Source organism: Salvia miltiorrhiza, chromosome 1 (genome assembly GCF_028751815.1).
Source record: "Salvia miltiorrhiza cultivar Shanhuang (shh) chromosome 1, IMPLAD_Smil_shh, whole genome shotgun sequence".
Lineage (NCBI taxonomy): Eukaryota > Viridiplantae > Streptophyta > Magnoliopsida > Lamiales > Lamiaceae > Salvia > Salvia miltiorrhiza.
The window spans coordinates 63,668,941-63,695,735 of NC_080387.1; the positions used below are offsets into that span (position 1 = coordinate 63,668,941).

A 26,795-nucleotide genomic window follows, 5' to 3' on the forward strand; every position below is an offset into this window, starting at 1 on the left:
TCTTAACTGCAAGAAACTGTTTTTTCGCTTAATGCATAAATGTTAGATTTGCGTGACTCTTCTTCTTCGATCAAATCTGCATCTCTTTCAACTTTTCTCCTTCTTACCTTTATAATCAGATTTGATTCTGGAAACGTGAAACACATCATCCTCGTCAATTTCAAATAGTTAAACTAGGTACATGTACTTCTTTAAACTAACGTATAAAAATGAATGAAAAATTAATATAAAGAAAGAGGCATTCTAGGAGTGAGGGAATGCAATCTTAGCTGTTAGATTGTCATATTTAACAAGAATACACGATCTGATGGAATGTAGACTCTCATTTTATATAATGTTATATTTAGACCCACAACTACAACTTATAGTTTCAAGTATTTATTAGTTGCCCAAAAGTTCACTCTACCTATCGTCCATCAATCTGAAATTATTAGTTAGAATCATGCGTGGAGCTAGGGGTGGGCAGGGGACTCACTCACCCTCCTGGAATTTTGAAAATATATATAGAGGTATTTTCATAATTTTATAAATAATAAAAAGGAAACTTATAAGAAAATACCAACTTTTAATTTTTAAAAGTGATATGTTTTTTAGCCCCTCTTTAAAACTAACTCTTTTATATATCAAAATGAATTAAAATACTAAAATACCCTTTACGGTCCCCACCACTTTAATTTTCGCGCAACATTACACGTTCCTACGATGGTGGATATGATCGTGTCCACGATCGTGGGCATGTGTCATGTTACGCGGAAATTAAAGTGGTGGAGACCGTAAAGGGTATTTTAGTCTTTTAATTCATTTTGGTATACAAAAGAGTTAGTTTTAAAGTGGGGCTAAAAAATATATCACTTTTAAAAATTGGTATTTAAAATCTTGAACCTCTTTTATAAATATATTATTAAAAATAAAAAAACTATAATTTTATTTTTATCGTTATCTAGTTGAGTTATTTTACAATGTGATTAATAAATAAATTTTAAAGTTGAATCAATGTTTTGATGAATGAACACATAATTAATTTATACATATCATGTTTGGAACCTAAAGATTTATTTTTTGAATTTGATATTGAAAGTTATTTTACCTTGTAAAATTTTATGTCTTAATATTTTTTTAATTTGCTTTGTATGAATTCAATTTAAAATATACTTTTTGTAATTTAAATGACATTATAATTATGTTATGATTATTATTTATTTTTAATCAATTATTAATTTTATTGAAAAAAAATTAAACCAACTAATTCGAAAGTCCAACTCCACCACGAGTTAGAATAGTAATAGTATTTAGGAGACACATAGTATAGTATCAATCAAATGGAGCAATTTGATGTTAGAGACAACTCTTAAGCCGACTTCATAATCTTGTCCCAGCTCCCATAATCAACAACCACAAACTCTTTGGATCATTTGTTACCACATAATATTCTGCTACATATTTCACTACCTTCTCTCAAAGCAATGAATGTTGGTTTAGGCATACACGTCGGCAATGGGCAATAAATACAAATTAATGATCGTATGCATTTTTGACAAATCACATCTTGATTTATATGCCACACTACAAGTTTGTTGAGGGGTCACCACTGCTTAATATTTATTTTTTTGGCAGATTGTACGGAATTTCTTTTATTTGTATGATTGATATGGGATAATAGAATATACATATACAAGCCGAAACTGTTGAATATTAGTACAAAATTATTATAGTCCCCAAGGGGACACCAAGCGGTGCGATCTCCTGTGTGTGAACAGTGAGGTCCCGGGTTCAAACCCCACTGCTCCCCCCTCCCCAACTCCCCCAAATCAAAAAAAATTAGTACAAAATTATTATTTTGACCAATTAAATCATAATTTAATTATAGTTAATGATATGAACTTTCAGCTATTCTTAATTCGTGGTCTTAATTTTAATTATATATGTTGAACTTAATTTGATAAGTTATTTAATTATACTCCAAAAAACCAATATCTAATGTATTCTACATTAACAAAAAATTTAAACAGTAGATAATCCATCATCATCTGAGAAACGATGTGATCAAAATTACGTTGGCAAAAATTGAATAAGAAAAATAAATGAAAATAGATGGTTGGATAAAAATGAGAAATTAGTAGGATATTTTAGTTGAGAAAATGAAGGGTCTAGCAGAAAGCAGGATCCCTTGCAAAAATGGCTGCTCTCATATCTTGTCTCCCAGGGCCAGCATCAACAACTCATCCAGCGTCACTCAAAAAATCATTGAAAACCAAAACTTTCTTCACCACTTGTTCTCCACCGTTTTCCAATCGAGGAATCGTAAAGGTAAGGAATTCGTACCGGATGAGCAGCCGCGGCATCACCCACGACGACGAAGAAATCTGCAGCTTCGACGAGGCAGTCTCGCTTTTCAACACAAGGGATTACTACAAATGCCACGACGTTCTCGAAGCTTTGTGGAATAATTCCCAAGACCCCACACGCACTCTCCTCCACGGCATCCTGCAATGCGCCGTCGGCTTCCACCACCTCTTCAACCATGTATTTCATTTATTCCAGATAATAATGCTATATATATCATATCTTTGTTTACCGAATGATGATGTGAATCAGTTGATTCAGAATCACAAGGGAGCAATGATGGAGCTGGGCGAAGGTCTCTGCAAGTTGAGAAAAATGAACTTCCAAAACGGGCCATTTCATCAATTTGAGAGAGACATTTCCGCAGTTCTGGAATTCATTTACCAAACGCAGCTAGAACAAGCTGCCTGTCAGTATCTCTCTCTCTCTCTCTCTTTTCTTCCAATTTTTGTAATTTCGTTCATCCATTTTAAAAATCCTAGCAGGCACCGAACAAGTCTGTGTTGCAATGGATCAATCAGAGAGGTCGTACCAGCTTCTCGGGGGCTATGCCGCCGGAGAGCGTCTCTACCACCTAGAAATCGACCGGAGTTGGAACGCCTACATCGTTTTCTTACCGGAAAAGTATCGCCAAACAGCAGCAGCACCGCCGAGTATAAAGATACCACTGCTTGAGGCTTCCGAACAGCATGTGATGGAATTGGACCTACCATATTAGGCTAAGTCTCCCTTTTGCAAGTTGATCATTCATTACAAAAAAACGTTGATTCTTAAACGAGCTGAATTTTACTTTTCCATCACAAATTGACAACGGGACATATGAAAATTCTACTGAGAGACTAGTACTACGAGTTTATAATCGTTTCATATAACAAGGAAAAAAAAGAATGCTAGTGCTGCTCAGTTTATGCAGTCGGAGAAGCTGTCTCTTCCCTTATGGTGCCGGCCTCCACGGTTGTTCATGTCCAGTTACGCAAAGATGTTCCTGAAAAATTAATCAACGCTTAGTCTCGTCTAAATTCTGTGCTATAAAGAGTGAACCAAATCTAGATAGGTATGGAAATATGTATCAATCTGTAAATTATGTATATTTTACTCTGCATTGTTATAGAATGTCACAATTTGAGATGACTAAATCATACATGTAAGAGCAGTGCAAATGTGTGTTCGCAACTCCAGCCTAAAACCTAGGCAGATATGTGATTGGGATAGGGGGGAAATTCAATGAAACATAGTACATGTGAGAAGGCATAGAGGTGAAGAGGTTGCTGTAGATTTACCTGAGGTGCTGTTTATTCATGATCTCAGACTCATTCAAGATACATACTTCTCCACTTCATTCCTTGGTCGGTAACGGAAGTAGACAAACTGAATGAGTATCTGAACAACTCATTAAGAATAATCACAAGATTTTTCAAAGAATCAAGATTGTATGCGTATGAAAAATAAAATGAAAATACTCTCTTTTCAAATAATTTATGGAGGTTGTTAACTTGGTCGACCAGGAGACGGACGGGAAAGGATACAAAAGCATCAAGAATCACGCATCCTCCAGCGTCCACCAACCAAGGAAGATTAGGTTTTATTTTCAACCAGTTTAAGCTGTTAACCAGGATGCTGCAAATAAAATAAGATAAAGCAGATTTAAAAAAAAAAAAAAAAAAACCATTTTATAAGAAAACCAGTTTTGTGAAAATAATTAAATTGAGGGACATTGGGAACTTCCTCACCTTGCCACATAAGTAGTATTGCCAATAACAGCAAAGACAAACATCAACGGGTTAAGCCCCTGATACAACACAGCGGTAATATATTTCAGATTCCAAATGCTCAACTATGCATCACTGTGAATGTTGTGATATGAGAAACAGAGTATAAAGCGAAAAAAATTTATGATTGCCTTTGATTGAAAGCAATAAGAGCATAAATATGTGTACCTCTGTATGCCCCCTTTTAATCTGCAAAAGAAAAAGTGCAAAAACCCAAGTTAGGCCTTACCTTATATCGATAATTCATTTAAGAGATTGTTTACATAAATAGCAAACTGACTTTTACACTACACTGCATATAACTATCATTTGACTCGAAAAAAAGATAATAATACATTGACTAATTATGTAACAAAAATGCAGATTCTATAAATTACATTAAGGTAAATCTGAGGTAGACGTCCACCCAAGTAAATAGCTGCCATTCCCCAACCAAGGATTGATCCAATCGCACTGTAACCTGCAGCTATATTATCGTGTGCTGAACTTCCTGTAGCCTGCAGTTTCAATGATTATAAAATATAAAGTCCAAGATTGTAAATGGCTTTCTCTTGCTCAATAGATACTTGTCTTTACATAGGAACATTAAGAATTCACAATCCAATAAAATATATTATATGCTTCAACTTCAAGATGTATGAAAGTTTATGAAAAGTAAATATGCTTAAGAGCAAAAAAAAGTAGAAGAATGCACCAAATGCAAACTAGCAAGGCATGCTATTAGAGGCATAGCTAAAACAGAAATCCATCACAATCATATCAGAACCCTTGCCTCTAAAAGTTGTCGTCCAACTTGCAGCACAATGCCTCCTGTTGGATTTCTACGAGCTGAATTGTTTTCAAGTCTTTCCGCTTGTAGGTGGTTGTGACTTCCCACTAAGAATGTCATCAAGGAAACCTGAAGTAAAGCAATGTGAAAAACCAGGTAAAAGGAAAGCGTTAAATTGGCAATCCTGGTAATCTAGCTTTTCATGGACGCTACAAGAAGCTCACCACACACAGCATGGCTTTGATTTTTGGAGTACCAGATTTTGGTGACCTGCCTTCACCTAGCAATGGTTCTCTGAACCAGCGTTGCTCGATGTCCAAAAGTGGACTTCTCGGACCAAGGAAAGACCCTGCAGGAGGTGTACGACTTACTGAAAGAGATCTTGCTGACCTGATATCCCATTCAGAGAGTCAGGGCAGGAAAAAAACCGAAATTATTTCATACAAAATCCTTATTAAATATTCAAATAGAGGGATTGCTGACATGAAATATAGCTCATCATAACTACTTGGAGAGCTTGAGACAACATGGATAGTGGAACTTGGAGGAACTCCGCATCTCTGTCCATAACTGCCTTTTTCAGTATCAGAATCATTATTGCGCTCTCTTCTTTCCGCAGCTTCAGCTTGCACAGCCTTGTTAGACATATTACCAGGAAAATAACCATAAGACTTGATGAATCCACTAAAGGAACACCATAGTCAGAAGACTGATCCATGACGTATATAAAAATGTCGAAGATGAGAGAATATAGGGTACTTCAAAAGTGGGATATTTGTGAAATTATCATTGCATGCCTTCACTTTCAAATATGTAACTTTTGAATCTAGCAATCTCAATTGAGTTCTAATTTCTATAAAACCGATGAATACTATCTAAAATATGACATCCTAATAAAGTACTAGTATGTATGAACTGAAACATAGGATACATTCATATATCTTTTCTTGCAAGGACAAACCTCTTGCCTCCTTTTGTTGGACTTCAGTCGAGGATAAATGTGGTCATAGTAAACAGCTTGTAAGGAAAGAATAACCGTAGTTACTGCATATAACTGCAATCAATCACAAGAAATATTGTTAATTCAATCTGATCAGTTATTAATGACTGGCAGAATTGGATGCAAGAATGAAGCCTGAAGGAAAGTCATACCACTGCTGTATAATATTGTGTTGGAAGCTGCAAATGAAAAGCATGAGTTAAACATTCCACTACCAAACACAAGTTCTATTTTAGATTGAGGTCTCAAATCTAAAATAAAGTTCAGCATTGTGTACAATAGTACATGATAAACTCATAAACAAGATATTTTTCTCAAAAAGATCAATGCTTCAACAATTTTGCATAGTCATTTCTTTGGCTAGATAAGGAGGAAATAAAACTTTTCACAATTAAGTACATGCAATGTTTGTTAGCAATCAGAAACTTGTGAAGTGATCTCAATCAACAGCCAGAAGTCAAAAGCATATGAAGTCATAACAGACTACAGGAAGATTAAAGCATATAAAAAATAGAAGTACATCAAGCCTGATAATTTGATAGAACTAGAACAGTAGCTGCAACAACTTACAGTCTCTGGTTCTAGCATGCAGCCAAAAAGGTTGAAAAAATCTCTGCCAAGGCAATTATGAATCAAATGATTAGTAAAAAAAAAGGTTTATAAAATTTTAGAGAAAGGGCTTATTTATCAAAGTATATAAAGCCTGACACTAGAAACAACAATCAGCAAATCTTGTTTCTCTCAGACATGTGTTAATTTATTGCACAGACTCTTCTCATTGAGATAGCAATGGTGGACACAGTAAGAGGTGAAGGGGGGCTTAAGCCCCCCAAGCCAGAAAAAAAACTAATTTTGTTCTTATAATATTGGTTTTGTGCAATTATTTTGCAAAAGCCCCTATCATCAAACCAAATCATTAAAAAATTGTTTTCTAACAATCTCGAATTCATTTTTTTTTTTTAAATACAGCCCCTATCAAGGAGTTTTTCTACGTCCGCCCCTGTGAGATTGTACACTACACAAAGAAATTTAAAGCTTATGCTGCACTTAAATGAAATCTATTTAGCTGACTCTGGTCTCAAAATTTTGTAGTAACACTTATCGCCAACATTCATAAGCACGATAATTTAATTTTACACAATTCTCCCAACCTAAACCAATCCCACTGTCTTTGAAACCTACTAACACACCAAACCAACAATCAAAAAGAAGGAAAGGGAATGCAGAATTAGAGATTTACCCAACAATCCATGTCATAAGAAACAGAATAGAGAGTCCCTCAGCAGATTTCTTTCTGTAGTTGGTGATGATCTGTGGTATCTCAGCCACACACCAGCTCACGACACTAACAACCCCCAGACCCACTGAGAACCCGTGCCGCGTGCTGCAGAGGCACGACCCGATATACCGCCGAGCCCATTGGAGGCAATGCTGATCAACAGGGCACATCACTGGTTCCCCCTTCATCAGCCCCACTGCACACATGGAAAACAGAGATACCTTAATCTAGATCTTCATGCTCAACATGCATTAGCCTCTCGTAATTAAATGCATAAAATCAAACATATAGCAAAAATAGAAGCATACATGAGATGTCCAGGTGCGTGAAATTCAAATTGACGGAGTGCAAAAAGGGGGAAAACACAAACAAAAACAAAAAAAAAGGAATGTTTGGCTTCGATCTGTGTATTGAGTGACAATAATTTAAACAGAGAATGTAGGTTAACGTGGTGGATTTGTAGCAGGAAACTTACGGCGGTGACGATCTGTATGAATATTAGGTTTAATTGTGAAAGGACATGAAGATTTCCAACGTGAATCCTCAATGGATACGTCAAGGTGGCACAACTACAGTGGGACTGCACCGCTTTTCCAGATTTTCGTTTTCCGCCCACTACTTTGTTTAATTCTCACTTAAGCCCCTCTCCTTTTTTTCCTTTTTTTCTTTCTTTTCTGCTCGTCTCCTTTCATTCTCTCCAATATAGAAAGATGGAACACGAATTATATATAGAATTAGAATATTCGAAGATATTCGGTGTCATTTATAGGAAGTGATTATTCGGTTAGACACACTTACCCTATTTTGTTCACAAAACTTGATGTCACCAATTCATAAATATCGAACTAGTATACGCTCATTCGTGCGATGCACGATCGACATCGAAATTTAACGATAAATTTAAATAAATAATAAAAAATTTAAAATATAAACAAATAAAAAATATGTTTTAATAAAATATAATAATTCACATCAATTGCTCAATAAAATCCTGAATTTAAAAAATGTAAATTTTCAATTTATAAAAAGTGTAATGATTATAGTTATTATATAAATTTAAAAATTGTTCGATAATGAAAATTTGCATTATGCATATATTATTCATCATAATAAATAGTAATTTTATATACAAACATAAATAAAAAGTTATATATTTTTAATAAAGAGAAAGCAAATAAAATATTTAAATTTTTCATAACTTATTCATTTTAAATTCATTTTTGATGATTTTTATACTATACTGCATATTGATTATTTTTTCATGATCAAATTTGATGACGTTTAAAAAATAACTATTCAATATAAAAAAGTATAAAGAAAAAAATAGTTAAAATTTTGGTTGAAGAAGAGAGAGAAAAAGAGAGGGAAAAAACTCCTCTTTTATAGATGTATATAGATGTATTAAAAAAAGAGATCAACCATATCTCAAAAAAAAAAAGGAGATCAACCTCAAACTACTAGTAGCTACTGGCTCTCAAATAATAATAATAATACTATTGAGGAGTTTAATTTGAAATGAATGTAATTATAAATTAATTAACATCAACGATTATTTATGTGTACCAGTATCTTATACATAACGCTGTCAAAAGGTGACGATGCCCAACATAAACCACATGAAGAAAAAAAAGAAATCAGACAGGATCAACCCATACAAACTTGTAGCACAAAAGTGACTACAATCAGAGGTCAAGATAGACAACATCAGAAGAAAAACGAACCAAAAACCAAACCAAAACAAACTAACTATCAACATGAGAATTGAGAACTGAATCTAAGTTAGGGGTCTGCCTAACCCCTCACCCCCTTGGGATTTCTACCAAAAAAAAAAAAACGATATTTATGTGTAGTTTTCGATAGTTCTACATAAAAGCATTATTATTATTATTATTATTATTATTATTATTATTATTATTATTATTATTATTATTATTATTATTATTATTATTATTATTATTATTATTATTATTATTATTATTATTGTTATTGTTACTATTATTTTCACCACGTGCAATGCATACAAAATATTTTTATATTTCTATATTTATATAAAATTGATACCAACTTAATTATCGTATTTATAAATATAAAAAAATAATAATTTTAATTCAATATATTTGAGCTAAATATTGAAAAAAGATAAAGAATAATTCATAATAATAAAAATACAAGAAAAGTTTAAAAAAATTGAAATATAGATTTATTCTCAAAAGGATGAGAAATGATAAGAGAATTTATTTTAAATTTTCATGTTTAAATAAATATAACACTTACATTTTAAATCAAAATATTTACATAATATATATAAAATTAAGGCCCTTATCATGATCTTTAATTTAATATTCATATTAAATATTTTATAATTAGTCGAATTTCATATTTTTTTAAAAAAAATAAAATAAACTAATAAGATAAAAAAATAAAATAAAATAAAATTATAATTTTCAAATAAACTTTTAATTTTATTATAACTATAAAATTGTAATTCAGATTAATTTTAAAAATAAAATTAATAATAAATTTTATTTTCTCCTATGATGACTCGAATACAAAGTTTGTTTGCTCATTTTATTTAGGGTGATTCTATTGTTCATCAATTAACCAAGTTTGCTTGCTCATTTTATTTAGGGTGATTCTATTTATAGCCCTCATTTTACTCATTATAGTCTCATTTTTCAAATATTAATAATAATTAATTAAAATTTAGTTTTTTATCCTATGTTGTATAGTCTCTAAATTATATTAAATTTTATTTTATTTCATCACTTCAATTTCTTTTTTACTAATACTGCGTATTAATTCGTTGCCCCCATTTGTCCCCATCCCAGAGCCCCTCCGCCGCCAGCAATGACGCCGGCGATCAGCGATGGCTCTGCCGACCAGCGATTGCTTACAAAAAAGTATATATTTCTATTTGCAGAACAGAAAGACAAGTATGCCATGTTTTTTCGTAGAGTAATGCTAAACAGCCACATTGTGGCCACCCACAATTTACCTAAATAAAAAATAATTTATTTTTTTATTTTTTTTAAATAAAAATAAGATTTAGTTAGTTTGTAATATTCTCTACTTTGTAATTATTTTTTTGTAATTTTTTGGTAACTTTTTTATTTTTATTAAAAAATAAATTAAAAATAAAAAATGTAAAAAAAAAAGTACAATGTAGAGAATATAGTAAAATAACTAAATCCTATTTTTATTTTAAAAAATAAATTAAATAAATCAAGATTTTTCTTATTATACTAGTGTGTGGGTGGCCACAACGTGACTGCATAGATTTATTGTTTCTCGTATTTACGCATAAAAGTTAAACACTCCAACTAATTCAAGAACTTTGCAATAATATATTGGCTATGACGCGATGCAAAAAAAAACACCAAATTGAAAACTGATTATGGTAATTATTGAAAAAAAATTATAAATGAAAAATAAAAAAGGAAAAAAGTGAAACTTTAGATTGCAGTCAATGATTGCGGCTTCGAACAATTAATTGCTGGTTTCAAATCTTCATGAGACAATAAACTTGATGCACATTTTCATTCATAGGCACTCACAATCGCAGCTTTGAACAATTAATTTCTGGTTTCAAATTTTCGTAAAAGTAATGCTAAATAATCACATTGTAGCCGCCCACAGTTCACTTAAATAGAAAAAAAAAATAATTTATTTAACTTATTTTTTTAAATAAAAATAATATTTAGTTATTTTATTGTATTTTTTACATTGTAGTTATTTTTTAAAATTTTTTTTGTAACTTTTTATTTTTATTAAAAAATAAATTAAAAATAAAAGTTCCAAAAAAAATTACAAAAAAATAACTATAATGTAGAGAATACAATAAAATAACTAAATTCTATTTTTATTTAAAAAAATAAATTAAACAAATTAAAATTTTTCCTATTAAACTAAATTGTGGCCTGTAGGTGACCACAATATGACTGCATAGATTTATTGTTTTCGTAAGGCAATAAACTTGATGCGCCTTTTCATTCATAGGCGCTCATCGCTAGTCAGCAGCGCCTTACTTGTCTTTTTGTTCTACAAATAAAAACACACTTTTTTGTAAGCAATCATTGGTCGGCGACGTCATTGCTGGCCGGCGACGTCATTGCTGGCGGCGGAGGGGCTTTAGGGCGGGGGTAAATGGGGGCTACGAATTAATACGGAATATTAGTAAAAAGAAATTGAAATGATGAATTAATTTAAAATTTAATATAATCTAAAGGCAATATAACAGAAGTAAAATAATAATTTTTTAATTAATTATTAATAATATTTTAAAAATTGAACCGTAATGAGTAAAATGAGAGCTATGAATAGAATCACATTTTTGTTTATGATGGCTAGTGAGGAGGAGTAATATATGCGGAGAAGAGAAATGAACGCGGACAAAGGAATCATTAGGGTCAGAGGAATGACCTTCACCAGAGGAATGACCTTCGCCAGAGGAATGACTTTCACCAGATGAATAGTCTTCGCCAGGGAAATCACTAAAGACAGAAGGATGATTTGCCTACGCACCAGAGCAGAGGAATCGCCCGCCTACTGGAAAAATTACTACTATGCCCCTGACCACGCGGGGAGCATGTTTCTAGAGATGAAATTACTATTTTACCCCCAACATGTAATCTATAAATACTCATGCACCCGTATCTTGTAAACACACGCTCTCTCTCTTAATACTACAACAATTTTGTTCGACTCTCAAGCGATTCAATTTTTTCTCTCGCTTCTCACGATCAAAATATATTATTTATTTACTTCTATTATTACTACTCTTAGTGTTTTATTTATTTATTTATTATCAATGAATATTATTTGGTGCAAAAAAAATATAATAACATGTTATGCTATGCATTTCTGGCCTTAAAAAATACAATCCGATATTTATTTTAATTTTTTGTCATTTAGATTATATATGTGATTTAAAATTTCATAATTTATTCCCATGTTTCATCAAGGTGTATTTAATTGAACATTTAAGCTCTTTAATTAATGAAATACTGCATTTAGGCGTTAGAATTTCAGTCCTCTCTGTAAAACTTCAATTAGTAAATAACGAAATCGATAAATTATTAGATTTTTCTTAGGGGAATAACTTATTAGATTATTTACGCAGTTTTAAATGTAAAGAAATTTAATTTCGGAAATTTGGATTATGTATGAACTTTGCTTAAAAATATAACGCTTACAGAAAGTCGTCACGCGATCTTTAATTCTGGGCTTAAATAAAATAAATTTAAGCAATCTCACGGCTTCTATTTCAGACGACAAACATTTATTATAATCTCCTTCCTCAAATTAGAAAATTGTCGACAATTTCTATTTTCTCTGCAGTTCTCAGGTGCGCACTCGTTCTCAACTTCCAGTGATTCTCATTATCTGATTCAACAATGTGTACGCATTTTACCTTTTTTTAGTATATGTCTCTTTCCGGATAACGGATTCCCAAATTTCAGTTCCGCTCTTGGCAAATTTCAAAATTTGATCTTGAATTCTCACTGGAAACTTCATTTCTGGAAAGTTGCACTTAGTTTGGTATTCGAATTTCGGTTTAGGTGGATGCTGTATGCTTTCTGGAAATTAAAGCCATATCCTTTTATTTCTGCTTTTACTTTTTTTTTTACCCTTGTGATAATATTGCGACTTTCTTATTAGATGAAAGTTTTGCAGCTGTTCGTGATCCCGCTTGGCCGCTCCTACATTTTTTTATTAGCTTATTTACGGATGATACTCCTTTAGAATTCGTAAGAGAAGCTTTTGTAAATATCTGACTGAGGTACGATTTTATCAGAATTTGACTAAATATTGTTCCATTTATTTGGACAGGGATTTAATTTGGGTTTTCATTCCCTAAAAAAACAAAAGCCAAAAAAAAGTTTTTGCATTGCAATTGGGACATAATAATATCTGTATGTTCGAGTTTAATTGGAACTTTTAGGGTGAAATGATTTTAGGGTAAAAGATTTTTAAGAAATTGTCTCGGAATTTTATTTTGACTTTGGGGTTGACAGTAGATCGGTTGCTTTGATTTGTGAATGGGTTTTTCATTTGCATCCATATGCCTAAATTTGTATGCTGTGTTCATAATAGGGGTGATAATGGTACTAATTCTGTGCATTTTGGGTGGTCTTGTGAGTTGTGGAAGAAACTGTATGCATAATTTGTGGAAGATGTCTGTTTTGAAAAATTCGGTTGTGAGCAGTGAGTTAAACACAGTTTTGTTATGATGAGAAAAAACAGAATGCAATTCTTACGCAGAACATTTACAGAATATTAGTTTTATTTGACTCTCTTCTGAATGCTTGATGCAGATTGCTGCTCAAGCTCTTGAACAGGACAGAGGTGTGAGTTCTCTTGTCTTCAAGTAATATGGTGGGCCAGAACACATATGTTCCACCACGTTACATTCCCCTCGGGCAGTCAGATGCAGAAGCAGATGCAGTAGCTCCTCCTACAGATGTTGATCCTAGACCACAGCACAACAATAACGTTCCAGGGCAGTGGTCTTCGGGAATCTGTGCTTGTTTCGATGATATGCAGAGCTGTATGCTACTTTCTGCCTTGTGATCTTGATTTATCAGAAGCAAAAAAGTGAATGAAAGGTGCTTTTTGATAGTGCTGGAATGTTGGATCATGCCTTGCAAATTATAAATTAGTATGATATGCATGCGGTGAAAGGATCATTTATAGGAGATTGTGTGGAAGAAAATGTTTTCATGAGTGATTTACTATTTTCAATGTCTAGACCAGATATTGAGCGTTGCAGCGCATTGAGCTAACTCAGTGTGCTCGCTCATTAAAGAAATCATTGTTTCCTTGTGTGACGTAATTTGCTCATGATTTAGTGCTACACGGGACTGGTCTGTCTAAGATTTCTGTTCATGAAAGAAAAAGATCTGCATATGATCTGAATGGTTAATGATGCATTCACTCTGAGTGGTTCACTGAGAATTGTTTGTCTGAAATCTGTTTTGGTCAACTAACTGCTGTAAAAATATTATTTATCTGACAGGTTGTGTTGGTCTTCTTTGCCCGTGCTATCTTTTCGGGAGAAATGCAGAGTCTTTGGGTTCTGGAACTCTGATAGGATCCTGTACGATGCATTTTGTATTATGGGCTGTTGTGAATACCATATGCTGTGTGATGACTGAAGGCGTTATGTTGGGTGCCCCGGGTTGCTTTGTTGCCTGTTATGCGTGTGGCTACAGGAGGACTTTAAGGGAAAGCTACAATTTGGAGGTATATCTTCATTCTGTTCGTCTATTCATGCTCGTTTGGCGTTCATATTCACTCACTTAGACCACAAAGCTTGGCCATTGATAGTGATGAAAGAGATTGTTTCAATGGGATCGAGGGAATCATTCGCCCTTGAGCTTCTTGTTTATGTTTTCCCTCCATTGGTTCTAAATGCCCTTCATTTGACTATGTTGCATAGACATCTGGCATTAAGAGGTGATATTATGCTGCATCACGACCAGTAATAATCAATTTTTGTTCAATAATTAAAGCAGAGACTATATGTAGGGTCTTGTGTGCCTTGTTATGGGTTCTAGTTTTATACTCGTAGATTTGCTGTATTGCTTCTGTTCTCCACTTTTTTGTATAACAGAAATTCTGGTTTTTTATGTCCAAGTAACTACATGTGAGCATATTTTTGGGATGCAGGAAGCACCATGTGGAGACTTTGTGACACATTTCTTCTGTCATTTATGTGCCATGTGTCAAGAATACAGAGAGATCCGCGAAAGATCCCAAGACCTGAACTCCAACACGGTGGAAGTGGCGGCGCCTCCTGTACAAAAAATGGAACCAGCTTCAGCAAAATGAGGCCTTCTCCTCCCACATACACCTTGTATTGTTTCTATTCGTTGTATGAATGCTTCTGTCTTCTCTTCATAATTCTACTTCTATTTATGATATGTTAATTTAGAGTTTTCAGCCTCTTTTCCCCTTCTCTCCTTACATGAGGAAGGCTGCAGATGAAGCTGCAGTTGCTTTCATTTTTGCAGAGAGTATAAATTCCGGTGTCCTATTATTGTATGTAGGATCATCAAAGGGCATATTCCACAACTTGATGCTTATCCAAGAATTCCTTCTTCGATCTGCAACAAATATCTAAAACATTGCCATTATATTTTAATTTCGTATTCTATTTCATTATGACCAAGATTGTGTTTCCCGAATATAATGAATTTCAGAATGTCATGGGAGAAGATAAGAGAAAATACATTTAATTGCCACACGACATTTCTCCTTCAAATATAGTATTTTCTTATTATCTAGTGATACGGATAGATGACTAATGCTCCAATAGAAAACCGAGAATAACCCTAATATAAATTAAACGTGCAATAGATGTATAGATAAGAAGATCTTCAAAGAATATTGTAGCCGTAAAGCTTGTGTGCGAAGCTGCGAGGAAACGAGGGCTATGCATACGTATATTTGTTGGATTCCATTCCATGAAAATGGTGATGCCAAGTTGTTTGGTATATTTGCAGCAAGGGATTTATATTCCTTTCGATTTGTATATATTGTTGATATTCCTCTTTAATTATCAACTGTACAAATAAATTGATACTAGTAGCTAGCAAAATGTTTGGTGGGTGTTTCAAGCTGAATGCTCCTCTATCAAATGCTATGTCCGTAAGTATCCATATACGTACATCATTTACATTTTTTCTTTATTTAAATTTATATGTATAGGTCGTGGAGCTTCGGGTTCACATGGACTGCGAAGGTTGTGAGAAAAGGATAAGAAAAGCAATCTCGAAGCTGCATGGCAAGACTCTAGCTAGCTACAAGTTAAATTAATTTGTTGTTACGTTATATGGAGCTAGCTATATATTATGGGAAGTGATGATGATGATGATGATGTAGGTGTGGATAGCTTGGATATAGACATGGAGAAGCAGAAAGTGACAGTAAGTGGATATGTGGATAAGAGAAAGGTTTTGAAAGTGGTGAGGAGAATTGGGAGAAAAGCTGAGTTTTGGGCATTTCCTTATGACTCAGAATATCAGCCCTATGCTGCTACCTATTTGGATGAATCCACCTTCACCTCTTCATACAACTACTTGATGCATGGCTACAATGAAGCCAGCCATGGCTACTTCCCCCAACTTCCCTACTCCACTATCGATCATCACATTACCTATCGTTTTAGCGATGACAACGTGCATGCCTGCTCCATTATGTGACCGTGACACCTTATACTTCAATTCCCTATCATAAATAAATATACATGTCTTCACTATTTCGCTAATGTATAGGTGTGAGCTACACGATAGCTACCTATGGTTCATTCACAATAATGACTACGTTTTTGTACAATTTTATGCATAATGATTTTCGAAACTACCCCAAGTAACGACGGAAGAAAATCTTTATTTTAGAGAATATGTTAATTTAGTGTGTATTCTATTATATTAATTGTTGATATTAGAAAAGTGGTAACTGGTGTTTTTTATACATGTCGATTAGAATTCAATTATCACATCCATTTAGTCGATTATATTGAATTAATGAATGTAAAATTTAGAATCGTGACAGTTTTCCAAACAGGTGATGAAGAATCCGGTAAAATTCATTTTCCCGGGAACCATTTTCCAATAAATCATAGTATTATTCCCAATTAGGCTGGGCTAAGGTAGTCTCAATTCATTCTCATGCCCATTCAATTTATTGAGTAAATCCAAAGTCAGGTGAGTATAGACGCAAATAAAGGCAGGCCCTACTGTATTTTTAACACGGGTGAGGATCCATATCCATGGGCTAAGCCCACCCAGGCCCAGGCAATTTTCAACTGCAGTAATATTAATGGGCATCACCTAAAAGCATAGACCAGATTACTGGGAAATTTGTGAAAAGACGATAACAAAGTAAAAAATAAAATGCAATCAACCAAATAAACTAGGTTCCTATAAGTGAAGCATAAAAGAAAGATTAGGTGAGGCTGAGACACATTTAAGTGCAATTTTGTTCATCAAACAGCAATGCCTTATCTTGGACTTGGAAATCATCCAACAAATCAAATTGTTCCAACACAACACTCGAATACAGTATCTGCTTAGTTAAATCTTGAAACTCATGAAATCTTGAAAAATGAAAAGAAAACATACACCCTATAATGCATCTGTTTTAGAAAGAAAAGACACACTTGAATGCATCCGTTGTAGTTAAATCCCAATTGTATTTTGGCTGGGTGTTTTTAGAGGTTGGAAGAGATTCAATTATTTGAATCCATTACTTGTTGTTTCGTTTGGATAATGAGTTAATCATTACCCTTACTTGATTGAGGGCAACCCAATCACCCAATTTGTTACCTCTCAAAATAGAGGAGAAACAAAAGAAAGAGTATCCCTTACTAATTGTTCATTTCCATTGTTAAACCAAACAATCAATAAAAGTAATGATTATTGTTACCATTTCACTCCTTATTTGATTCCATTCCTCTACTTGAACCAAACGACCACATAATTGATATTGATAAACTACAATTGAATCTAACTAGGACGAATGAGCTGTATATCTATACAAATTTTTGGCAAAAAGAAAACGATTGTGATGATCCCACTAAAGGAGCAGAATGGTATCTCCTTGAGCAACACGGTGCCCTCATGATGAGAATATGTGTGTGTGAGAGAGAGATCCATTGTTGCAACTGATGCAACTGAAGGGAGAGACAGAGAGAGAGAGAGATGCATCGTTGCAACTGCCTCCTTATGCTATATAGATAGCAAAATGTTTGAAGAAAATAAGTACTACATTTTTGTGCAATCACTTTTATGCATAATGATTTTCTGACTAGTCCAAGGAAGGATTGAAGAAAATAAATTAATTTTAGAGAGTTTATTAATTTATAGATATTTCTTGTATCTTATTACACTGTAGACACTAAAAAAGTGATTAGGAGAGTTACAATTTAATTATTACATCCCTTAGTCGATTATATAGAATTAATCAGTACATAATTCTGATGGCTTTCCATACAAATGATAAGAAATCTACAAAGATTATTATTTTTTTTTTCTAAAATTACTTTTTCATGAATTATATTCCCAGTTACTTTTATTAATTTTCTTGTCAATAAACGAGCCTAAGAATTCACTTAATTTGATTTCCTAAGACCCCTTGAAAAAAAATAAAAATAAAAAGAAGCTTTGTAATTTGTGAAGGATATAATTTGGAGCCTCAGATGGGCTGGGCTAAGGTAGTCACAATTCAAGCTCATACCCATTCAGTTTAGTAAGTTAGTCCAAAATAGGGAATGATCCACTGAAGTTTTAGAAAAAACACAGCAATCAGCATGTTGTGCACAAAATGTAGTCAACTGTGCGTCAAACGCAGGTGTATGGAACAATTTGTTTATTTTATTCTTCTTTCTTTTTGTTTAACATTTAGTATTATTTTTTTTAAAGGGTTAATAAATATTCATCAATTTCCAATTTTACAAACCAACTTCACCAAATTTACTGTTTGTATAATTAGCCGAATAATTAACGTGACATAATCGTTATCGTGTAGCAATCAATTGGTGGAAATGACGTAAATGATTCGGCTAATTATATCAGCAATAACTTTGGTCGACATCCTAATTATTAGCAAAATTAAATTAAATAAATAGTTCAATAATTACCACGTCAAACTTTGAAGTTTGTATGAAAAATCATAGTTAATTTAATGAAAATTTATAATTTATAGGCAGTTAACCTTGTTTTTTAATACTAAAAAATACTACAAAATCCAATTGTTAAATTAGAAACTCTATTTATAAATTCTAATTATGATATCATTATTTATATATAGAATAAAATAATTAGATTGAGAATCAAAGATTTTTTTTAGGAAATAATAAAAAAAAAACATAAAAACATAAAAAAGATGTACATATTGGCTATGTTTTGTACGCAGCAGGCCCTAGTCTTTTTTATACACGGTTGAGGATCCATTCCCGTGAACATATCCATGGGCTAAGCCCACGCAGGTCTAGGCAAAATTACTGAGGAATAAATAAAATATAATTAAAAGAAAAGGTTCATTTCAATCAATTAATTCCGTCTTTAATTGCTTTTATTTTGCCTTTTTATTTTTAAAATATCCTTAACTATCAGGAGGTGTTTACTTTAAAGAATTAGTTTCGATAGATAAAATAATTAAGCTAATCCTTTTATTTATTTTGATAAATTGAAATTTTGAAATATCCCAAGCCAAGACCCTTAATTATTTATATCATTTAAGCTAGTTTTGTTTGTTTCGTATCTCATTGAAAGGTTGAGATTGAAGAAATTCTATAATTAATAATAAAAATATTCAATCGATCATGCAAAGTAAACGCCTCTTTAAAGATCAAAATCATAATAGTTAGATTATCATATTGTCACTCCATCAATGAGATCTAATCATAATTATTACTCCCTCCGTCCCAAGAATCTTGACACGTTTGGTTTCGGTACGGGAATTAAGGAGTTGTAGATTAATGTTTTAAGTATATAGGTGATAAAGTATAAAAGTGATAAAATAGAAGTGGAAGGTGATAAAGTTGGAGAGAGAAGGTAATAAAGTGATAAAGTAAGAAAGAGGAAGTAATAATTGTTAGTACTATTTTAAAAAATGTGTCAATATTTGTAGGACGACCCAAAAAGGAATACGTGTCAAGATTCGTGGGACGGAGGGAGAGAGTATATCATTACTTCATCTATAAGATCAAATCATCAATTAAGGCAAACCATGTAATATATCATATCGTCACTCAAACCTGTGGATAAGTACTTTTTTTTCTTTTGTTAATGATACTTTTTAGTTTACCTCCGAATGGGGGAAAAAATAGTAGAAGAATAATGATTACTGGGGATTGCTTGCTGGGCTTCTTTCTTAAATTTCAAACATTGCTGCGCCATTGTTATACTTTCACCACCGAAATTTGTTGCAAAATTCAAAATTACGGACCACATTTCTGTTTTATGTCAATTAGCTTTAAAGTTATTGAACATGTGACAAAACAATTACGGCCAATTTTGTGTGCATATATATTAATTTATTTGACTTCCCAAAATTTCCGTCAGAAAATGTCACATTATTGACATTTAGAGTTTAGTCAAGGAAAACATATTGATGAATTCCGTAGAAAGAATTCAATGAGTGCATGAATCTTCACTAAACTTTCCCTCCCCTTTCAAGATGGCTAAATGCTTAATTACGATATTTGTTCCTAATTATCATAACGATGTTTGATGAATTATTCACTAACCTTTAATGTGGTCAAGTATGTTTAGTAATTAGTATACATTACATTTATTGTGCAATTGAACACGAAAAAAAAGGTACAGAATAAATTTTCTAAAAGATACTTCCGTATTAATTTATTTCACTTCTCAAATAATCAGAAAAACCAGATTGCCTTTAATTTATATATATATATATATATATATATATATATATATATATATATATAGGGGCGCGCTCCAGTGAGACCCCATATTTTTCGTGAAACACTAGGACAATGAATAAGACATATAATACTAATGAACAAAACGTATATCTAATGAACAAGATGTATATACTGATGAAAAATAAATTTTAAAAAATTCGTAATGAATAATACATATATACTGATGAACAGGGCCGTATATACTGATGAACAATGCAGTATATACTGATGAATAACAAAATTTAAAATATTCTGCTCCCTCCAGGATTCGAACCCTGCGAAAAAAAAATCACCCTTCAGATACAATATCAGCCATAGGATTGATAAAATAAACGCACCAGATCGTGCCCTAGATCTCACTAAAATTAGGGGGTCTCATTGGAGCGGCCCCCTATATATATATATATATAGGGTTAGTTTTTATGAAGAAGCAAAAAAAGTAGAGAATAAAGAAGCATTGAACATGTCGTGAACATATCAGTAAAAAAATAGAGAAGCAGTTGAACATGTCATGAACTTTTGGGGGTTGGGGGGTTCGATGACTGTTCATGTTCAACACAAATTCTCGTTGAACATGGCGCGAATCAATCTCAGTCGTTAGATTAAATAAGATCAATGACTGAGATTAAAAATACAATTTGATCCGATTTCATTTACGGTTAAATTTCTAAATATTATTAAAACTTCTATTTCTTATGCCAAATATATTTTCTTATCAATAATATTAAAATATAATCGAATATTCTCTGCATAACTAATTTTAGTCTGTGATGTTGGATGATGAAATATATTGAAATGAAGATCCTAAGTTCCTCGTTATATCAGATTTAATTATTTTGGTGAAATGGAGCTTGATGCCAATTCCAAGTCGTGTCAAAGGTCTTTGGAACTTGGATTGGAACTTATGAGAAGTAAAATATTTTAAAAGGAAAAGAAAGCATATATAGGTATAGGGTGTGTTCACACACGAACACAATTGAAATAATACAATGTCCTATTATGAATAAATCTTTTTTTTTCTAAATGTCAGGGTATACGATAATTTCTAGTTTTTTTTTTTTTACTTGAGGGAGTTGGAGAAGAGAAGCAGTGAGGTTTAAACCCGAGACCTCACTGTTCACACACAGGAGATCGCACCGCTTGGTATCCCATTGGGGACACGATCATTTCTAGTTAATCTTCTAATTAAACAAGACTAACGTATATGACATATATTTTACACCCTTATTTTTAATGTTTATTTTTTAAAGCCCAAAAATAAAGAAAAAGAAACAAAATAGAGAAAAAAATTTAATTTATTTTTCTCTTAATGCACATGCAATGAGGAATTCATTTTCCCATATTGAGAAATTAACACACACAAGATTTTCAATGAGTCCCTTTCAATTTTCAATTAAAATAATCTTTGGTATTATACATAATAATTTTTAATACACATAGATGCAAGAAAAAAGTAGTCGGTGTATTGACAAGTACTTTTATTCCACATCTAGGGAATTTAATCAATAGTTATTTTATTCCCAACTTGGAATAACTAACATGATAATGACAACAGTTTAGGCATAGTGAAACCTAGTTTATGTCATGAAATAGTATATAAGGTTACGGCGATGGAATAATTAGGCAGCATTATTGAAATTCGAGGATTATTGTAATGTCGTTAAACAATAGGACAAGGGTATTAGTTCCGTAACGACCAAAAATTAGTAAGATAGTATTTAATTAAGTATTTACTAATTAATGTTAAGTTGTGTGGATAATCACAGTGCTTCGAGTTAAGCCTCGTGTTTGGATTTAGGGAAATGTACATCACCTTTTGTTAAGATTTCAAAACCTAATTTTGTACACATTTGAGACTGAAAAGCTTAGTTTTGATTAAATTATTGGTCGGTTTCAGTTCTTGGAAATGCAATTAGGGATCTGATGAGAACAAGAAGAACAAAGACTGACATATTTTGTTTTGTTTAATACGAGATTTACAACAAAGAATCAAATTAAAATTCTTAAAAAGATTCAAGAAACATTCATGACTAATACCTAACATTTAATTTATTTTTTTTCTCATTCCCCCTCTTGAAATAATCGATATTTTATCAACAATATTATCATCCTTTTAGATTATGTTCGGTAATGATCTTCATTTTTAATTATTTCTAATAAAGTAGGCACGCTGAAAATTTTGAAGAATTAAAATGAAGAAAGGTTAAAATTTTGTGAAATAGTAGTATAATTTTGTGTTGATTCCATTTCTCTCTTGCTTCGTTCTTTTTTTACAGCAAAGACTGCAATAATGTCTTTTTCCTAAATCTGAAAAGTCACATCTTAGTACTCTTAATTAGAGGATATAATACCCCTAAAAAATACAGGATATAATAGAAATATTAGTCTCGATCTTATTAAACTTTATATTCTTGTAATAAAATTCATAATACAATAACCAAAGTTAACCACTAGTCTATGCAAGTGGTTCGTTTGCATATATAGGGTGTGGTTCTAGAGAGAACTACATTATTTGTGAGAACGTGAGAACCATCAAATCTAATGTATCCACCGTAAAAAATAATGCATTCGCTGTTAAAATTAATACACTCAAAAAAATAAAAAACGTTGCTCCCTTCAGGATTCGAACCCAGGATCTGCATTCATCCAACAAGATGATGCATCCATCGTAGATCTTGATAATCGAATGACTGAAAATGGTTATCCGTTCATTTAGTGGTTCTTTCTTGAAGAATGCTAAATATTTAGAGAATGTAGAATGCTTGAAAAAATAGCAAACAAGTCTATAATTTCGATGAACAAATCAATATACCGTATGAACAAGTATTTTGGTCTGGGTTCTAATCCTGACGAGGGCAAGATTTTCATTATATTTACTAAATACGTCTGTTCATTAGTTATGTTGATATGTTCGTAAAATTTATAGATTTATTGATTATTCTCCAATAATTTTCTATGGAACCTAACCCTATATATATGATTATTCGAATTAATAATAAATAATCATATCCGAATATATTCTGGTCTAAGTTTTGTTTGAAATCAAATAGTTTCGTTTTCTGATATTTATTTAACTTATTACGCCCAACATAGTCATATAGAGATCAAGTTAATTCTTAACTATTCATCTTCAAGAGAATATTGTAAAATTTAATTTAATTATAATGTTTGTTTTTAGATAAAGACACGCTAATCGTATTATGAAACTAAGTACTACTCCCTCCGTCCCAATAATCATGTCCCATTTCTTTTGGGCACGGAGACTAAGGAGTGTTGAATTAGTGTGGTAAAGTGTAAGGCCCCACATGTTTAAGAAAAAGTAAATATGGCCTAATCATTCTTGTAAAATTAGCAAAACTGAATTCAGTAAATTAAACAACAAAAAATCTGCAAATTTCAACAAAATCTTTACAACAAATTTCAACAAAATCTGCAAGAACAGAAAATACAACAAAATTCTGCAAATTTCAACAAAATCTTCATCCTCCTCAACAAATTTCAACAATTCATTCTGCAAATTTTTCATCATCTTCTGTAATCAAGAACAGAAAATGCAACAACCAATGCCGAACTCAACGAAAACAAAACAAATTCAGTTCTCAATCCATCACCACGCGAATTACCAGAGCCGCCGCATCACACTGGAACTCCGGCGAGTCGCCGGTCTTCTCGGCCTCGGCACTGCTGAGGGCCGGCGAGATTATCTTCCTATCTCCCAATTCGTGTGAAGAAGACGCAAGGCTCAAAACTCACTCACAATTTCGTGCCCTAGCTCCTCCTCCAGTGAATCGCCGTCGCTGCGGGCAGTGGAGGACCGGCACCTCCTTCTCTCTCTTCTCTTCTCCTCCTCGGCTGAGAGCCCCAATCGGTGCAAATAGCCTCAATTCACAGATGTCTCTTCCAATTCCTTATATTAGAAAAAGGTAAGGAAGTGGGTCGTCCACCAATACATCCGCCCTAGATCTGTGCAAATAGCCTCAATTCACAGATCTTCGTCCTCAGATGTATTAGGCGAGCCCTAAATTCTGGAGAGAGAAAAAAACAGAGAAGAGAGAAGGTGGATTTACAGAGGAGAGGCTTAGATCTGTGCAAACGGGTGCGGCGCCGGAGGAAGGATGGGGAAGGAGACGACGCCGGAGGAACGATGGGGAAGGAGGCTGCGCCGGAGAAACGATGGGGGAAGGAAGGGGAGGTGGCGCCAGAGGAACAATGGGTGCGGCGCCGGAAGAACGATGGGGGAAGGAAGGGGAGGTGGCGCCGGAGGAACGTCGGGTGTAGCGCCGGAGAAACGATGGGGGAAGGGGGAGGCGGGATGAACGATGGGGGAAGGGGGGAATTGTTTGCTGGGGGGTGGGTTTAATTGTTTGGGGGAGGGGGGCACCGATAGGTTTAATTAGAACTAATTAGTATTTGACCTCCAAAAGAAAGAATTAATTAGTATCTAAAATTTGCCAAAAAAGGAAATGAGACAAGATTATTCGGACAACCCAAAAAGGAAAGTGGGACAAGATTATTGGGACGGAGGGAGTATATTACAATTAATTAATCAAGCTATTCACAAATCAACAATTAAATTAAATAACTAAATAAATAAAAGGGGTATTGACTTATAAATACTCGAACTTTTTTCATTTTCTAATTTTGCACCCCAAATTTTGAATAAGCCTATAAATACCTGAATTTTATATTATTCTCTGATTTTGCACCCGACGAATTTTTATCCTCAAATGTTGTTGACATGACAATTGAATTGAGAGAAAAGTTTGAAGTGCATTGACTCAACCCAAGACACCTAAGGAATTGACTCGCAATCGTACGAGGTCGTCCTCGTGTGATAAGCTAACTCAAGTAATCTCTTAAGGAAGGCTAAACATGACTTTGATCATACTACGCACAGAAAACAAGAAATAAACCTAAACACTCTAATCAAAAGTTTGGGTCTGACACACTCTCGCCGATTAACTAATACGTAATTAAAATAAAGCAGATAAATTTATCTAGGCGATAGATAAAAACCAAGCAAAGAAAGCATATAGAACTAGGGTTCTACGCTAACAATCTAAAAAAGCAATGATTAAATCCACAATCATAAAGCAATAATTACCTAGGCGAGACAAAAAAACAGGCATCCAAATTCACAGAGAGCACTAATCAAACAATACGCTAACTACGTTAACTAGGCGACGAGACTATCAAAAGCATCAATTCAACATCAAACTTTAAGCAGCAAAAGTAACAATCAAGAAGCATACGAGACAATTAACTAATTGAAGAATTCTTACAATAGTTCAACTTGAACGACAATCCGATGCGATCCAATGAAATCCCAATGTTTCTGAATGCGTTTCTACCTATCTAAACACAAGGGGAAAAGAGTAAAATGCAGGTGGAGGTTGTGGAAAACCGAGTCTCCTTCAAAACCCTAGAAAAAGGGTTTAAATACTCAATCCCATAACTGCCAGATTTTCACGCGGGCGGCAGCGCCGTCTATGCCCTTCGCAGCATGGGCACGGCGGGCGACACAACGGCGCTGAGGCGGCGGTGGCTGCTGCTTTCTTCCAAAATGCATCCAAAACATTGGGCCGGGGGCGACTCCGCCCCCCCGGACCCCAGGCAAGGGGGTATTGCCCCCCCTCCCCCGACCCCCGGTACAACTCTATGAAGCGGGAGATCCAAAGACATATCAACAAAAACTTCGCAAAACGCCAAAAACACCACGACGCCCTACACAAGAATAAGAACGCAAACAAAGTCATTGAGCAAGTATAAAATATACAAATATGCACAGAGCATGCTCAACAGTGCGTCCCAACACCCTCAATTATCAGCCAAAAATGAGTGCATAATAAAGCAGATAATTTTATTGTCAATGTGGGATCTTGAACATGTAATTGTATGATTTGGGATGTCAATCTAGCTATCATGTCGTCAACGATTTAAGGGTAAAAATTCGTCGAGTGCAAAATCAGAAAGAATACAAAGTTTAGGTATTTATAGGCAGATTTTAAAGTTGAAGTGCAAAACCAAAAAACGAGAAAAGTTCGAGTATTTACAGACCAATACCCCTAAATAAAAATATAACTCGCACTCGTAGAATTTGAACAAATTAATACTCTCTTTTGTTCCACTAAAAGTGGCCAATATTTTATTTTGAGTCGTTCCATTATAAGTGGCTTGTTTCCATAAATGAAAAAGTTTAATCA

The 26,795-nt window shown here is 33.4% G+C and overlaps 4 protein-coding genes across 15 annotated transcripts; 3 read left to right on the plus strand and 1 right to left on the minus strand.

Moving 5' to 3' along the window:
• The first annotated feature begins 1,977 nt into the window (after nt 1–1,977).
• LOC131004149 (uncharacterized) lies at nt 1,978–3,479 on the plus strand. 2 transcript variants are annotated; one of them, XM_057930779.1, is made up of 3 exons: nt 1,978–2,523; nt 2,605–2,752; nt 2,829–3,479. In XM_057930779.1, the coding sequence occupies exons 1-3, from the start codon at nt 2,176–2,178 to the stop codon at nt 3,059–3,061; spliced, it is 729 nt and encodes a 242-aa protein (XP_057786762.1). In that variant the 5' UTR covers nt 1,978–2,175; the 3' UTR covers nt 3,062–3,479. The 2 variants fall into 2 exon arrangements, with proteins under 2 accessions (XP_057786762.1, XP_057786754.1); XM_057930771.1 differs by having other exon boundaries at nt 2,001–2,523; nt 2,605–3,479.
• On the minus strand, nt 3,107–7,865 carry LOC131004137 (seven transmembrane protein 1-like). Of its 2 annotated transcripts, none has more exons than XM_057930750.1 (14): nt 7,636–7,865; nt 7,122–7,356; nt 6,452–6,494; nt 6,034–6,060; nt 5,843–5,935; nt 5,365–5,516; nt 5,106–5,271; nt 4,885–5,010; nt 4,490–4,609; nt 4,281–4,301; nt 4,074–4,132; nt 3,870–3,960; nt 3,624–3,723; nt 3,107–3,328 (listed from the first exon to the last, which is right to left on the minus strand). In XM_057930750.1, exons 2-13 carry the CDS (start codon nt 7,346–7,348, stop codon nt 3,658–3,660), a joined length of 1,191 nt encoding a protein of 396 aa, XP_057786733.1. In that variant the 5' UTR covers nt 7,349–7,356; nt 7,636–7,865; the 3' UTR covers nt 3,107–3,328; nt 3,624–3,657. The 2 variants fall into 2 exon arrangements, with proteins under 2 accessions (XP_057786733.1, XP_057786739.1); XM_057930756.1 differs by lacking the exon at nt 7,636–7,865 and adding an exon at nt 7,469–7,623.
• Nucleotides 7,866–12,318: 4,453 nt separating this feature from the next.
• Nucleotides 12,319–15,101, plus strand: LOC131004163 (protein PLANT CADMIUM RESISTANCE 10-like). 10 transcript variants are annotated; one of them, XM_057930794.1, is made up of 5 exons: nt 12,319–12,504; nt 12,834–12,939; nt 13,475–13,707; nt 14,176–14,402; nt 14,829–15,101. In XM_057930794.1, the coding sequence occupies exons 3-5, from the start codon at nt 13,533–13,535 to the stop codon at nt 14,988–14,990; spliced, it is 564 nt and encodes a 187-aa protein (XP_057786777.1). In that variant the 5' UTR covers nt 12,319–12,504; nt 12,834–12,939; nt 13,475–13,532; the 3' UTR covers nt 14,991–15,101. The 10 variants fall into 10 exon arrangements, with proteins under 10 accessions (XP_057786777.1, XP_057786807.1, XP_057786791.1 ...); XM_057930808.1 differs by having other exon boundaries at nt 12,389–12,504; nt 12,819–12,939; XM_057930798.1 differs by having other exon boundaries at nt 12,424–12,504; nt 12,719–12,939.
• Nucleotides 15,102–15,702: 601 nt separating this feature from the next.
• On the plus strand, nt 15,703–16,629 carry LOC131004217 (heavy metal-associated isoprenylated plant protein 45-like). The gene is made up of 3 exons (XM_057930849.1): nt 15,703–15,809; nt 15,870–15,945; nt 16,044–16,629. The coding sequence occupies exons 1-3, from the start codon at nt 15,759–15,761 to the stop codon at nt 16,361–16,363; spliced, it is 447 nt and encodes a 148-aa protein (XP_057786832.1). The 5' UTR covers nt 15,703–15,758; the 3' UTR covers nt 16,364–16,629.
• Nucleotides 16,630–26,795: the final 10,166 nt, after the last annotated feature.

Bases quoted from the DNA above. Each gene is read 5' to 3' on its own strand.
- LOC131004163 (XM_057930794.1), top strand. From the start codon at position 13,533: ATGGTGGGCCAGAACACATATGTTCCACCACGTTACATTCCCCTCGGG. The intron at 13,708-14,175 runs GTATGCTACTTT...TTTATCTGACAG, and splicing joins TTTCGATGATATGCAGAGCT to GTTGTGTTGGTCTTCTTTGC. The intron at 14,403-14,828 runs GTATATCTTCAT...TTTGGGATGCAG, and splicing joins GGGAAAGCTACAATTTGGAG to GAAGCACCATGTGGAGACTT.
- LOC131004217 (XM_057930849.1), top strand. From the start codon at position 15,759: ATGTTTGGTGGGTGTTTCAAGCTGAATGCTCCTCTATCAAATGCTATG. The intron at 15,810-15,869 runs GTAAGTATCCAT...TTATATGTATAG, and splicing joins CTCTATCAAATGCTATGTCC to GTCGTGGAGCTTCGGGTTCA. The intron at 15,946-16,043 runs GCAAGACTCTAG...ATGATGATGTAG, and splicing joins AGCAATCTCGAAGCTGCATG to GTGTGGATAGCTTGGATATA.
- LOC131004137 (XM_057930750.1), bottom strand. From the start codon at position 7,348: ATGAAGGGGGAACCAGTGATGTGCCCTGTTGATCAGCATTGCCTCCAA. The intron at 6,061-6,451 runs GTAAGTTGTTGC...TTTCATTTGCAG, and splicing joins GCATGCTAGAACCAGAGACT to CTTCCAACACAATATTATAC. The intron at 5,272-5,364 runs GTCAGCAATCCC...ATGGGATATCAG, and splicing joins TATGATGAGCTATATTTCAT to GTCAGCAAGATCTCTTTCAG.
- LOC131004149 (XM_057930771.1), top strand. From the start codon at position 2,176: ATGGCTGCTCTCATATCTTGTCTCCCAGGGCCAGCATCAACAACTCAT. The intron at 2,524-2,604 runs GTATTTCATTTA...CAGTTGATTCAG, and splicing joins TCCACCACCTCTTCAACCAT to AATCACAAGGGAGCAATGAT.